Source organism: Fusarium poae, assembly GCF_019609905.1.
Source record: "Fusarium poae strain DAOMC 252244 chromosome Unknown contig_1, whole genome shotgun sequence".
Lineage (NCBI taxonomy): Eukaryota > Fungi > Ascomycota > Sordariomycetes > Hypocreales > Nectriaceae > Fusarium > Fusarium poae.
In genome coordinates this window covers 1,128,667-1,143,909 of record NW_025408659.1, presented here as the reverse complement: position 1 = coordinate 1,143,909, position 15,243 = coordinate 1,128,667, and the positions used below count along the sequence as shown (strand labels likewise).

Genomic DNA, 15,243 nt, shown 5'->3' with positions numbered 1-15,243 from the left:
CTTACAGTTAGAGTTAGTTATTAACTAGAGTATAATAGTTATAAGATACTGGCTGTTATAGGGCTGTTGTTAGTATATAATAGTTTGTTTAAGCAATGTAACTAATAAGCTATTAATAAATTACTTAATTAAAGAAACTTAAAGAAGCCAGATTTAAGACAATTCCTGTAAGTTAATTAGTTGCAAGGAATACAAAAGTCTAGAAAGTAAAACTCTATATAAACACTATAAACTAATTGGCATCTAAGCCTGCAAGCCCAGCAAGAAACTCACTCAAACCCCATGCCCCAGGATCCGGCACCTGCTGGAACCCAGAACCACCAACGTATACACTCCGTCCCAGGCTAGCCCTCATGCCTATAGTTGTTTCTGCCCCATGCTTTGCAGCCTCTGCTGCTCGAATCAAGCTGTTAGTCTTGACGAGTTCTTGAATGAATGGCTCCAGAGCATCAATGACAGTACGGTCGCCGATACGCGCTGGTGTATATCTAGCTAAAACACTACTACTCTGCTCAAGTACGAAGGCCCAAGCCTCATGTGTTGCTGCTCCTGGCCCTCTGCTCTGAAAGGCGTGTAGAAGGGCGTTGAGGAAGATTGAATAGAGAGCTCCGGAAGTCCCATCCATTGAAGTCTCGATTATTGGTAAAATAGTAGTCAAATCCAACACGGCGCTCCCAACTAGAGGCTGGTCCAGAACGCGGTGCAAAACAGCTACAAAAACAATCAGCACCAGGACACATGTAAAGAGATGACAATTTACCTTCAGCACCTCTCTTGAGACCTATTCCACAATCACCGTCGCCGACAATTGTGTCGTAACGAGTGATCTCTGGCTCCGCTTTAATAAGCCTCCTCAATCCGCTCATAAGGGTGTTTGTAGCCTTGGCGGTGTCATATGTCCCCACGTCAGCAGCGTTCTCAATTCGTGACCTCTTTCTCATCTTGGGCTCATCCTCGTCAGTCTCATAATTGTTTGGGACAGCTGCCTCAGCCGCACGCCACGCTTCGGGCTTAATCGGAGCACTCCAACCAACTGCCTGAGCTGGTGCGTCGAGTAGCTCCAATAGATGGTGGCTGTTCCTGGTGTCAAGGCTTAGCAACGTGATTGAGAAGCCCATGCTGTTGAGACTCGTCATGTACGTGCCAGACAGGACACGAACTGGCTGGATGTTATAGCCAGACGCCAATTGTCTGCCCACAACAGCGGTGATGGCGCCAAGTTCAAGTACACTTACACCACCTAGATTGTTGACCATCAGCACCACCGGCGGCTTCACCTGGAGAAATGCTCGATCTTTGTCATCAGTGTCAAGTAGCTGTTTCAGCATCTTTTTGACTAGTTCTGCAACATCAGCTTTCTCAAAACTCGAACCAGTTTCAGTGCAGGTCTTCGTTCGCGAGTATCTTCATGCCTGGCCGAATACAATTCAATTGAAAATTTGAATTTTGTATGGGAGAAGCGAAATTTTGGTTATGCATTAGGTGGGGTTATGCATTAGGTGGTCCTGGATGGTAGGGCTGGGATCGTCAAGGAACTGGATCCGATGTTGATCTCGTGGCGCGAGGAAGAGTAGATTTATGAGGGTCTTGGGATGAGTGATGGCGAATTAGTAGAACAAGCAACGGCATGGCTGAGGGCTCAGGGCGACGAGGGAGAGAGTGAGGGTAGTACCATCCATGATCAAGAGCGCAAGTCACGTGAGCGAAGTGTACGACAAACCAACCGTCAACTACATCCACCAAAGGCGCTGGTGTAGCACACTACACCCACTACACCGGACAGCTGCTTACATAATTTACACTTACACTACTCTGGGTCGAAAAGTGTAGTTGGTGTAGTTGATCGGAACCTTGACCCAACGTCTAGCGGCTGGAGGTAATGAGAGGAATGGGAAGGCATGCAGAGTGTAACAATGTTGTGTTCTTTGCAGTAGAGCTCGAAAATGGTGGAGTGGTGGCTCTCGTGGCCGTCAAGGATCAACAGCCGATGGGTGCCTTTCGTACGACTCGCTGTATGCTTGTCGAAGTGCTTGATCCAATCCAGACCTACTTCGTTGGTAGTCCAGCCATTGTCTGTAGTTGTGATCATCCAGTCGGCCGGAAGGTTACTCTCTGTGTACCAGTTGGCTAGATGGTACTGCGCGGCCAGGATGATGAATGGCGGGATGGCCCAGCCTTGCGCATTCACACCTTGGATCACCGTTGCCCACTCTCGATTGCCGAGCTGTGCCAGCTTGGCCTTGCCGCGGCCATCTGAGGTAGTGACCACCATGCATGCGAAGATGATACCCATCATAAACCCAGTCTCGTCGAAGTTGTAGGTGTCCTCATCTAGTATGCCATACTTGGCTTTAACGTTCCATACGAGTGCAAACCACTCAGAAATAACCTTCGGATCTTCGCATTTGGCTCTCTGATAATCATATTTCCGAGAAAAACGCATACGGAGCTCTGGCCGGCGTCTAACGAAGTTAGAGGTCCAGTTCTTGCCAACAGCCGACGCGTCGCGTGTGCGAAGCAGTTGGTTGGCCATATCTTCCACGCCACGTAATCTAGGCGGGAAAGATCGTGTGCACAACTCAATCACATACTGGACAATGACCTCTTCTTCTAACTGTGTAAGCTTCCTCGAATTGGGTACAGTATCGTGTCGTGCAGCAGAGCCATCGCGTCGTCGGCGAATGGTTCGATCGGACACCCCGTAGATCTTCGCTGCGGCCCGTATGCTAAGATTTTGGTCTTTCTGAATAGCTTCGAGAGCTAGATTCATTCACCCTGGCTTCGTACGGAACCGAAGACATGTCTTATTGTGGCGGTTTTTGGGTGTTGAATGTAGAAGAGACGCGTCGCGTGGGGAAGTGCGGCGCTCGCTTATGTGCGGCGCTCGCTTATGGATTACGTTACCGGTAATACCATGCATGGTATTGAGATTTCTCCAAACCATACCAAGTCTTGGCGGTATTTACCATACCAATACCAACTCATACCAGACCATTCCGATCACTGGCCGTCCCGGATATCAAAGTACCAATGAACCGCTTTAGGGGTAAAAGAGTCGAACCTTTTAGCTTCTTGACGTCTACCCATCTTGGTCTTTAGATCTGCGCGGCGATTGATAAACTTGATCACCCAGTTGCGTCCTAAGTCGGGATGTTCGCCCTGCTGTCTCAACAAGCCCATGACACAAGCGCGGATCTGACTGTGGGACAGAGCATAGCCCAAGGACTCCTGGCGGAGGATCCAGAAAGCCAGCCTATCTTCTTGGCTCTTGGGCAAACGTCGACGAGGCTGGATCTGGTCTTCAGCGGCCCCACGGCCGTTAAGTCTATCGATGAGGGTCGTTCGGGGCACTCCTCTTCTCTGGGCCGCTTGAGGGGGTGAAAGACCATGATCGGTAATATCCAATATGGCCTCAGCCATATCGTCCTCTGTATATTCCCATTGAAGTCGTGGTTTAGGCATTTTTCTGCTGTTGTCGAGGGTAAAGATCAAAAATAACGAGAAAGAGCGGTGAGGAGGTTAGTGTCACGGCCAGGGTTCAGGCTTCAGGCTGTGACAGTTAGTGACCATATTGAAAATATTTCAATAGCATGACTTGCATATATCGCGTGCCCAGCACATCCTCAACAGGTCAAAATAATTATCGCCACTCATTTCTATAATCAATAAAAGAAGCTTCTTTTAGGTAGCTATTTATTCTGGCCAACTTTCGTGTAAGTGAAGTTGTCCATTTTTGGTGGTGCTCTTTTTTTTTTTGCTTGACGAAAGGGTGGGGCTGTCGAAAGGGGGGTTGTGTATGGTATTGTTGAAGGTCAAGACGTTCAGCCTGAATGCGGAATGCATGCTCCCAGTCAAGGAAATCCCCAGGCTTAGATAGGGTGGCTGCGAGGCCTTCCTTTTGAGGACTAAATAGTGCCATTAGGAAAGAGGTTTTTTTTTAAAAAAAAAACAACAAGAATATTAAATAAAAGGTCTGAGGCAATGAGACTCTTGATTGTCAGATATTCAGGTGAATTATTGTTTTTTTTCTGATACTTGAGGTGTAAAGCAAGCTCTATATGTCCTTTCTGTGTTATGTAGAATCAACTAGAAGCTGCTTGCTAAGCCTGTGGCAATAGGTGGCAACTATCATCTTTGATGACAATAGCCTTTTCAAGCTACTTCCATGAGTTCCATGAGCTTACTTTTGACACTATTCAACACCATTTGATGCCGCCTGGAGTGCTGTCCGTCCTCCAGATTCAACAGAAGCAGTATTAACATTGGCTCCAGCCTCGAGAAGTCGCTCGATAACTTGGATATGACCGCGTCCTGATGCCGCCTGGAGCGCTGTCCGTCCTCCAGAGCGAGCAGCAGCAGTATTAACATCAGCTCCAGCCTCGAGAAGTCGCTCAACAACCAGAATATATCCACCTTCTGATGCCGCCTGGAGCGCTGTCCGTCCTCCAGATTCAGCAGCAGCAGCATTAACATCAGCTCCAGCCTCGAGAAGTCGCTCGATAACTTGGATATGACCGCGTCCTGATGCCGCCTGGAGCGCTGTCCGTCCTCCAGAGCGAGCAGCAGCAGCATTAACATCAGCTCCAGCCTCGAGAAGTCGCTCAACAACCAGAATATATCCACCTTCTGATGCCGCCTGGAGCGCTGTCCGTCCTCCAGATTCAGCAGCAGCAGTATTAACATCAGCTCCAGCCTCAAGAAGTCGCTCAACAACCTGGAAATGACCACCTTCTGATGCCGCCTGGAACGCCCTGTCGATGCAGAGCATTGAACACCTAGCATCTAGAAAAATCGTAATGGCTTCGTCATCGCCTTCAGACGCTGATGTCCTCATTAGCTCCATTCTTTTAAGCTCAGGTAATCCCAGAATACTATTGGCATAGCGCAAAAGAGCATAATGGTGCGCCTGGTGACTCCAGAAAAGAATTGCTTCCTCCTTTCGGTAAAATAATGGTTCTTGCCAAGGTACGTGCGCCAGAGTGTGACCATCCGTGATAATTTGATACCACAAGTTCCAAGTACTAGACGTTTCTTTTTGAAAGTTGCCAGTGTGAGAAACCCAATGTTTCGCTGCGTACCTGAGGAATGGGTAGCTCTCGTGAAGTCTGTCTATACCATCAGCTCTGTCGTAACTTGCGAGGGTCCCAGCAAGATCTGGACCGGCTTTGGCTCTACGATGCCCGAAGACATCTGCGAAGCGCGACGTTAGTTCCGTAGTCTTTGGGCCTCTGCTAAGAACAGAACCCGCTATAGCAATAGGGTTTACTCGGAGTGGTTGTAATCGTCGGGCTACAGCCGTCTTGAAGTCGTTGAGGTGAAGGTAGGTAACACATATTTCGCCAGCGAAGTGATCTGCCTTATCCACATCAATATGAAAATTGGAAACCTGGGTCGGTAAGTCTCCCTTGGTTATGAATTCTCGGATAGTGCTGTGAGCGAACTGAAGCGACGGGGGCTGGTCTTCGGTGACTTGAAGGAGGTTTTCGCACCACAGGACAATAGGCGACATTTCACGAACTAGCTGCCCACTCTTCAAGTATGGCTGCCCAATACCGATGGAGACGGCTTCACGGATCTCATCAAGTGTCAGGGGCCGTTTCGCTACCGCCACCCATCGAAATACGTTCTGGGCCAACACAGTCTTCTTTTGCCGAGACATGATACGTGACAACGCCCGGACGAAGGTTTCTTCTAAATTTTTGGGAAGACTATGCAGGGACTGTCTGATATCGTCATCGCAGTCTGCGGTGCATATTTCATCTATCAGAAATGTAACCCAGAGAAACCTTGGAGCATAAGCTTTTGTTCATTTCGGGGCTGAATAGAAGTTACTCACATCCCGTCAGCGTGGCGAGTAAGAGTATCTGTGGTGTGGTTCAAGAGAGGGCCTTCAAGCACCAGGTCTTTATTTTGCCTCCGCTCCTCAAGAGACGCCTTGACATAGATACGGATGTCTGACGCGAGATTAACGGGGTTCATTGACGCGTGCTCCATATGTGAGAACCTGCCCTTCAGGTCTACAAAGACGCTATCACGACTGGTAATGAATATCCTCAAGCTTAAAGTATTGGTAGCAAGCAATGATAGTGCATCAAGGAGAGCTCGTCGTTCAGCAACATCACATTCATCGAGGCCATCGATAAAAATGAAAAAGATACCTGAAATTTTGATTATTTGCCGGAGAAGGAATTCCCAGTCTTGGAGCGGAACAAAATGTTTCCGGTCCAATTCCCGCAATTGATGTTCGATTTGTTCTGGCAGCGTCGTAACGTCTACAGATTGCCGGATGATGGATCGAATTATTGTTTCCGCCGTCAGGGAGTCCGAGTTGTCGTACTGTACAAAAAAGAACGTGACATGGTCATCGCGGTTCTTTTCAACAAGGACATAATTGATGACGTTAGCGCTTAGCGACGTTAGCATTTGCATGGGGAAATTTGGGAAAAGGGTACTCGATCTACCATAGAATCGTCTTTCCTGACCCGACTGTCCTGTATTAGCACGGCCCACTGAGAAGCGTTGCACGACGTACTCTTCCCAGAACACCAGAGTAAGACTGATCCCGTTCCCTCATACCATCGAATAAATTCGGAAGTGGTGATTATCCATTCCGCCGTACTATGTTGGTGCTTTTTTCGAGCTTCCCTGAACGGAGTCTCGTAATCGTGGGAAGAGAGCGACTCAAGAAGTCGATGCCTTTCTTTTACTACAAGCAGGTCAGCGCCAGTTCCTCTAGCAAGATGGGAAATCCTGACTGGATCGGCGTGTAGATCGTTGCACTTGCAACTCCTTGATTGTATCTAGTTCTCTCTCCACCTTCGGAACGAACTTTCTCAGCCTCAACCTTTGCTTTGATGCAGCCACTCTCTCCTTCTCCTGAAGCATCTGGTCCTGGCGATCGGCTTGTGCTTTTGCAAAATTTATCTCTTCCTTTACATTCTTTCCCATTCTTCGGATATCGCTCGCGTCAGGTTCGAATTCTTGTTCAAAGCGGAAAGCGGCCATCAGTTGTTTCGGCCCTACGTCGGGTAAGCAATTGCCCCCTTGATCCAGTGATGATAGGAAATCACAAACAAGGTCTCTGAATGGCCTCCACCACGTGTTTGCAGCAGCGAATGATTGACGCATGGAAATCGCAAAGCGCCTTTTGAAGCCGGGTGGATGTCATGTAAAGGGCTTGGTATTCGGCAAAGCGCGGGCATTGGTTGCTCAATTCCATGAACAGGGCTGAGACCGGCTCGAAGCACCATGTGCAGTTCACTGCAATCTGCAATAGTTAGCTGGAATTCGTAGATGCAAGGGTGCATCATTTACAAGCATAGCAAGTTTGACGCTTCCCCAGACCAAGGCGGCAATTTCTGGATGGGACGAAACGAAAGTTTCGATCACGGCGGAGAATCTGTGTACAGATTGAAGTATGGAAGAGAGCCGACCGGCAATACCGCGCCCTTTCTTCAACTGGCTTTCACGATCCAGCTGAGCGGTGAATATTCTAACAGTGTCTGGGTCTTGAATGGCGCCGATATTACTGAGCTTTCGCCGCTGATCGTCTGTCAAGATGGCCTGGAAATCCCGAATCGCGTGTTCAAGTGATTCTTGAGGGCCAGCAGACGCCCCAGCCGTGATAGGAACTGCAGCAACTTCCATTATATCGTGAGGAAGCCAAGGAATATGACAATGTTTCGTGGCGTCTCAGTTACCCCTCTCAAGCACAGATCTAGGCTGCCCACGTGAAGCGACGGACAGAATAGTTCTTGGGCTGCGCACACTGCACTCAATTAAATGAATCTGCTATGCAGCAACAGTACGGTGAACGACGCGCTGGTATACTGTGAGGCGATCGCTTGGCCTGGGGCTGGCGGTGTAGAGAAAATAGATGGAGTAAAAGACTGGAATGAGGCTGCGCGAGAACTTGTTGTTTTTTTCTCACGTGGCTTTTGTACAGCCACAACATCCTGACGCGAAGTACAATTTTGCTGTCGAACAACCAAGTTACTTGACTTGGTTGTTGGACACACTGGATTGGGTACTTGGACACTCACGACGTCGGCGGTGAGCTACCTTCCTCAAGGGTTTAGCAGTAGATCCAGGCATATGTTCGGAACACGTATTGTGAGGGCCAAATTCAAGCTGGGACGAAAATGGTGGAGTCATGCGGGGTTTCTCGAGAGTGAAGAAAGCCCTACTGCTCTTCCCAACCTTTCTTTTCTAACCTCGTTTGCTTGACTCTCGGTTTTGGATGACGTCGTGGTTTCAGTGCTTAGGCATTTGTTCACAGCAAGCTAACCGCTGCGAGCTGACGTTACCAAACCTGCTGCGGAGGCACTAGCACACCTTGAAGAATGCACATTGGCCACGTCAAGAAGCTTCTCGCTACCTTTGACCCCAAGACCCGCCTTTGTAGTCTCGCTACAATCTCGTACAGTGGGCTGCAAAAAGTATTCGCAGGTGTACAGGTAGCCCTGATGCTCGGAAGCTAGTCAAGGGTAGCTTGCCAGATTCTCAATACTTTACATCATACATTTATCAGGAGGATAACCTAGTGCCTAAGCTAATTGAAGCTACTAACTGGAGATGTCAGGGTTTATCTGCACACCTGCGAATACTTTTTTGCAGCCAACTGTAAACCCACCCCACCCACAACTCATGATGTAAGGCGACAGATATACTTATAAGAAAACGCTGCCATCATTATAGTTACGTAACAGCTATAAGCCCGTCGTATCAGCCGTGGGTATTATGGGCACTTCCGTTTCATATTGCCGATATAGGAGGGAGCAGCTTTCAAAATCCCGACAGAAACAAATCGATGCCATTTGGATAGAGAGAACCGTCAATCGGTTCGTTAGGCTTTGCCATGCGTCGAATTCAACGCTTGGCCGGCTGCGAATGACGCTAACTTCTCGCTGGAATCAGCAAACCAGCTCAGCACACCGTCCTGGTTCGGTTCGCATCTTGGGCCACCCCTTCGGGATATTGCTCGACGAAAGCCCGGCTACACCGCCAAAGTATGTGCCATGAGAGTTGCGGAGCCCCGGCATACATGGGGCCAAACTCCTTCAGTTACTCCATCAACATATTTGCGATGCTCGGAAGTGTTGCGTAGCCATGTCATCCGCCAACGCCTCTATGACGATTAACTACCGCATTAAGGGCTACTAGAGTAGTCGCGATCCATGTGGAAAAGCTCACCGTCTTTTTAGTGAGTGTATCGCCCTTGAGGATGATCACAATCATGGTGGAGTCTGCGCTAATTGCATCCTTACTGACTCCCGACTCTAGCGTCGCCTAAGCCCGAGAACTAGCCTCGCAAGCTAAGCTGATCTAGGCCTCCTAGCTTCTGGCTTTCGCTTTTCCCCTATCTCTTTTTCCTTTCCTTTTTATTTTTTTGTTGTTGCCAGTTCTTCTTTTTGGATTGTGCCTTCCCTCTCTCTGCCTTCCTTTTGTCATATCCCTGTTGACGTTGACCTCTGAGCTTTGTCATCTGCGTACCCACCTTCACGCATTATTGATGCATCCAGTACACATGGTGTGCTTCGCTGTCATGTCATGTGAGCTAACGATAAAGCTAAAAGTGACTAGCGGCCGATGTGGACACAAAGCGGTAAAAACCACGCAGATCATTCAAGTTAGACAGAAGCTAGGCACGTTCCGCGATTGCTTATCTTAAGCGATCCGAAATATTTCGGCGGTGCACCTGTCGGCCGGTACTAGGTTACTTGCTGACCCTTTCGAATAATTCTTAGCCAGTCCCTAGGGCCGAAATCGACGACAGGCAGGGATGAATTGTCATTTGTCGGGACCGCATCACTTCCACGTAGACCAGTCTGTCTTTGAACGAACGATGTCCCAGGCGGGAGCCCACTTCACTGACAAATGATTTTGTGCCGTTGATTGTCGTGTGTGAGCATGACGATGTCGGTCATCCCTCGTGCTTGCCGCAAAAAAAGAGAAGAAAAAAAGGCTCAGTACAGAGAGCCAAGCCAAGCCCAACCTCTCCCCACCGCCGGGGTGTCGGGAAAGCAAACGTCAGTGTCACGGCCAGGGTCAGTCAGCATGCTTTGTGGGGTTGGTAAAGGTAAGGCGAGGGGTGCATATAGCAGAAATATCGGTCAAATATCGGTCAGAGCCAAGATATCACTCAAAACATGGTTGTCGTTGTGGACTCTTGATTGTACAACCCGTAGGGGTCTCAAATATTGGCGCGAGACTGAGCTTTTTTTCTTGTCCGATATCTTTCCTATCCTAGCATACTGGCGGATAGTGCTCACTATCCAATGGCTTTACCATAGTAAAAAAAAGTACGCTAATGAAATGACGACCTGAATCCATTGCACCCCAACGGATTCAGGTCACCCATAGGTTTTTGTCAGTAAAATGCATTTTAAGTAGATGCATCAATTCATTATATCGAGGCAAGCTTAAATCTAGGTTGCTAGCCTTCGAAAGTCATTTTTGCAGCATTACGATTCGTTTGAAGTTTGAATTAATTGATCAATTGAGGTGAAGAGAGACCGGGATCCAGCAGGCCACATTAGTCGTCATCAGACACAGCCAAGGTTCAGCAGCAGCCGTTAGTCATCCAATAAGGTCAAGGCAAGGGTAACGAGGCAGACAACATTTAAGGTTTTGTATCATAGCAACAGCAAAGGTAAGGTCAACAGGGGTCCAAGTAGGATAAGTAAATAGTTAGAAAAACAACCAGCCATCCATATCAGATGAAAACCAAAGACACCCAGCCACGATGTTACCATTTATTAAATTAACCGAGTATCCATTTGTGATTTGTACAGTATGCCGTTATGCATATGTCATCAAGGAGGTTGAATCGCATTTGAAGAAGCACCATAAGAGCATCAAAGCTTAGGTTGTGGCGAGGAAGGGTGTTGGACCGTAGTTGGCACCCCGCGAGGCATGCAGGAGCATACCCGTACAAAACACAGATGGAGCAACCCGCGTGGGAGAGGAAGGAGGATTATGCACCAGCCCATAGACCCGAGAGAGGTGCCATGGCGTACCGGCGTCCAGAGCCAGTGATTTTTCAGCAACGGGCCGGGCAGCAGTTATTTCGAGGTCGGGTTTGGGGCGCCAGCCACCCAGACGGCCGATGAGGCCACCATGGTGGAGCGGACGGTGCGCGCCATGGAGCAAAAGCAAGAGCAGTTCGAGCGAGGATAGAGAGTGCATCAAAGCCGCCGACGCAAAGACAGATGCCAATGCGTGGCTAGAGCGTGTAGGATGGGCCGACCATTTGCAGGGTTTGGATCCGGAAGCCATGAGACAGTTGACAGACCCGGTCGGCGAAGAAGAGCATGTTTTACAGTTGATCCAGGACAGTATCATGCGGGTCATGTTGCAGGCACGGATTACAGCCACGCCCAGCACGGTCGGCAGCCAGGCGTTATTCGAAGTACAACGGAAGGAGGTAGACAAGAAGCCGCGGCGGCCATTCGACAACCGAGTCGAAGAAGACACGTGGGCACGGTATACAGCAGTCTAGGAACTATTAAGAGGCGATTCATCCATAATCAGTGTGTCCAACAACCAAGTAAAGCAAAATTTAGACCCTTTTTTTTACTTGGTTGACAGAACCCCTTGCTTGTCTTGGTTTACTCGGCAACAGCGGCTTGATTTACTTGGTTGGTTGACATTACTCGACTATTTTTCATGCCCTGTATAGCTACGGTGGTAGATCTAGGCTAATATTCCGCTTCGAAGCAAGTGCTTCTGGCATTCAATCGCTGCTACCGTGTCCGAACTGAGCCGGTTCCGTTCATCCGTAATGACCTTCTTTGTCTGTGAGAAGACGCGCTCACATTCAGCGCTCATTGCTGGGCAACTGAACAAGTCAAACGCCATCTTCGACAGGATAGGATAGTCAGATGCATGGCGAACCCACCACTCCAGAGGATCCTCAACATCCAGATCAGCCTTGTTAGTCCTCGCCATAAACTCATCCAGCTCAGACGTCAACTTTACCCGCTTCTTTCCTCGTGTAGCTGACATCGCAGTGACAGCAAGCCTCTGCCGACGCTTACGAGCTTGCTGAAGTGGATCAAGAGCGATACTGTTGTCAGCAATTGCTTCCTCCTCCAGCTCCTCCGGCTCCTCCTCTTGTCCTACTCCGTCCATTCGGTCCGCTTCCGCAGCTGCTGCCTCGTATTGTGCAAAAACCTCCTGTACCACTCTCTTTGCGCCGCTGATCCATTGCCTGTTGTGACTCCATTCAAGCTCGAAATAGGTAAATTTGTTAGCCGGATGTAGGGCAACTGCACACCGGTATGCAGGGGTGGCATCAGTGAGGCCAAAATATTCCTCAAGCTTGATACGAGCGGCATCAATAGCATGGGAATAGTATGTTGACACCACGTCAGGGTGATCATCTGCGAACTTCCCAGCCTCTTGGAGCTTCTTGAAGAGCACATCCAGCGACTCGAGAGTCTCGTGAAGTGAGCCATGTGATCCTTCCGAGCCAGATTTGTTAGCCCGGCCCTCCATGCGTTTTGTTAGATCCTTGAAAGGTTTGAGGATATTGAGGAAGTGATCGAGATCAACCCAATCCTGCGGAGTTGGGATATCTTGTGAGATATCGTATCCTTCGGCGACGATGCGGCGATAGTTGAGAAAGAAGAGATCAATGGCGTGGCGGAGTTTCAGAGCTCTCTCAATCATGGAATATACAGAGTTCCAGCGGATACCACCATCGACCAGGACCCTGGTGTAGAGGTGTTCGATACTGCCTTCGTCATAAGCCCGCAGGATGTACTGTTTCAGCCGCTCCCGTCTCTGGTCGCTTCTGTTGATCCACACGCAGAAGTTATGGAGCTTGCCAATACAGCTTTGCTTCCTCCATATCTCAAACCGCTCGTCATCGGATGCAGCGCGCAGCTGTTTCTCCAGCTTGCTAACGCCCTTGCCAAAGAGAAGAGCTTTGACGATGATGTTCAGCATATGGCCGACGCACCGAAGGCGGCTTTCGCGGTTGATTGTCGGGTACTGCTCTGCTAGCTCTTGGATGCATACATCGTTGCTTGCAGCGTTGTCCATCATGAAGAAGCCAATGATTGGCGAGACGTCGTAAAAGTCGATGACGGTCGACAACACTTTGGCAATGTTCTCACCGGAATGAGGACCCTTTAGAGGTGGGAGGTCTAGAAGAGCTGTTTGTAACTTGTGGCGCTCATCCAGGAAGTGAGCGACAACGGCAAGATAGTTTGTCCTTCTTCAGATGTCCATGCATCCATCGATACATGGACCTTGCTTTTGGCGGATTGCAGCTTTGTCCTTAGCCAAACGCGTCTCCCACCATCGCCAAGCCACTTCTCTTTGACCCAACTGCCAAGAGTAAATGGGCTTCTGGGAAGGATCTTATCGATATCCTCCAGATAATTGATAAACATCTCATTCGTCCGCTGATGAGTCGCCTGACGAAATGTGAGGCCAAGGTCAGTCACCCAGTCAGTAAAATCGTCCTTGAATTTCAGGTCGTTGAACACCGCGCGCCGGCTTCCGAGGTATGGCGTAAGGCTTGCTGTCCTCTTGGCTATGCTGAAAGGATCGGCTCCTATGGCTTTGTAACCGAATTCTTCCAGTCTGTGCTGCTGTTTAAGGTGATAATTGATGCTGGTCGTGCTCTCACTGGCAAAAAGCGCAGCATCGTGATGGCCGCTACTATGGCAATACTTGCAGAGCCAGAACTTATTGTTCCCATCTGTGGTAAGCTGTGCGCCGTGCCTGTAGATTGCTGAAGGCTGGGATTTGGAGTTGATGGCGCGCTTGTGGGGCTGGCGGTATCGAATAGATGGTACTGGCTTCCTGTTGTAGCGGATTTTGTCCCAGTCGATAGGGAAAGGGCACTGAGAGGCGTCCGGCGCACCTCTTTCGTCAGAAAGCCTTGAAGGGGAGGGCTTATCGTTAGGCACATGGGTTTGAGTTGAGGGCGGAGCTAGGAGTGCTCGGCTGGGCGGGGCCGAGCGACTCAGAAGGGGTCCTAGGAGGAGTGGTTTTTTCGAGCCTTCCATGAGGCTTAAAGAATGGGCGCGAAGACATATTTGGTTTGTTCTTCAAGTTATTGGACCAAATCGGCAGCCTTGGCTCTGTGGAAAGGTTGGAGGAGAAAGAAAAGGAGATCCTCACTCATTTCATTTAAAGACTGGGCCAATCAGGGTGCGCTGTCTTCCTAGCCTGCCCTATTAAGGTTAGACTTTGTTGGCCACTTTCCCAATCCGGTAACTTAGTCGAGTAACTTCAAGTTAACTCGAGTAAGCCAAAAAGGCTTGCTTGTGGTTGGTCGGAGGGGGTCTTACTTGTGGTTGGTTGTTACGTAATCAACCAACCACAACCAAGCAAATCAAATAACTTGGTTATTGGACACACTGAACAGGATAGTGCAAGTTATGGAAATTGCTATAGGGTAAGCCCTTATCTCTAGTTGCTGCTTCCTGCCGCTTATTCCGTTGGCGTTGATAATCTGCTGTCGCTTTATCCTTGGCTGTTGCATATTTGTGTGGTCGTCCACGCTTTGCTGGTCTCTCCATGTTAAATCTAGTATACAATAGAGTAGGGGTTAAGAATAGCAGGATATTAATCAGACGGGATTCTCAAGCAGACGGCCAGGCGAAACTCAGATCGCTTCGTCATATGCCTCATGGAAAATCCTAGAAAGGGGTAATTATGCACTAGCTGAAAATGGATGGACTTTGCCCGCGAAATTCGGCAATTGGCTGAATGGGAACCCCATATATATCACCAGATTCTAATTGGCTAGTAATACTCGGGGTCGACGACAATATCAACATTTTCTAAGAAGAATATCTAAACAATAAGTAAGAAAAGTTAAAAAGGAAATAAGTATACAAGGTCTTATACTATTATATTGTATAGTTACCTAGTAATATTAAGCTTTATATTATATCTATTGTCTAGTTTGAAAGGGCTAATAAATGATGTTTTCGTACCTCGAGTTGTTTGTGAATGCGCAGGGCAAGAAGGTCTGGATGGATGGTGCGGTGGCCTCTACTAATGGGGATTTCGAGTGGGAGGGTGTGTTACAGTCGACAGGTGATATATTGAGGGTTGGTACTGAAGTGCAATCAGTGGTTGAAGACTAGCGTGACAGGAGATCAGGACCATACGAATTTTCGTACTCAACTATTGCCTTGCCTAAAAAGGAAGGATGAAATTTGTATGGTACAATTTTGTACGTACAGAAAAGTTGTACGTACGTACAGGTGCCCAAAATAC

The 15,243-nt window shown here is 48.7% G+C and overlaps 3 protein-coding genes across 3 annotated transcripts; all 3 read right to left on the bottom strand.

Moving 5' to 3' along the window:
• Positions 1-232: 232 nt before the first annotated feature.
• FPOAC1_013122 (uncharacterized protein) lies at positions 233-1,328 on the bottom strand (the record flags this gene model as incomplete). The annotated part of the gene is made up of 2 exons (XM_044857464.1): positions 233-711; positions 761-1,328. 2 exons carry the CDS (start codon positions 1,326-1,328, stop codon positions 233-235), a joined length of 1,047 nt encoding a protein of 348 aa, XP_044701647.1.
• A 2,864-nt stretch (positions 1,329-4,192) lies between these two features.
• FPOAC1_013121 (uncharacterized protein) lies at positions 4,193-5,994 on the bottom strand (the record flags this gene model as incomplete). The annotated part of the gene is made up of 2 exons (XM_044857463.1): positions 4,193-5,708; positions 5,837-5,994. The coding sequence occupies 2 exons, from the start codon at positions 5,992-5,994 to the stop codon at positions 4,193-4,195; spliced, it is 1,674 nt and encodes a 557-aa protein (XP_044701646.1).
• Positions 5,995-10,863: 4,869 nt separating this feature from the next.
• Positions 10,864-11,277, bottom strand: FPOAC1_013120 (uncharacterized protein; the record flags this gene model as incomplete). Its single annotated transcript, XM_044857462.1, has 1 exon — positions 10,864-11,277. One exon carries the CDS (start codon positions 11,275-11,277, stop codon positions 10,864-10,866), a length of 414 nt encoding a protein of 137 aa, XP_044701645.1.
• Between the last annotated feature and the right edge of the window lie 3,966 nt (positions 11,278-15,243).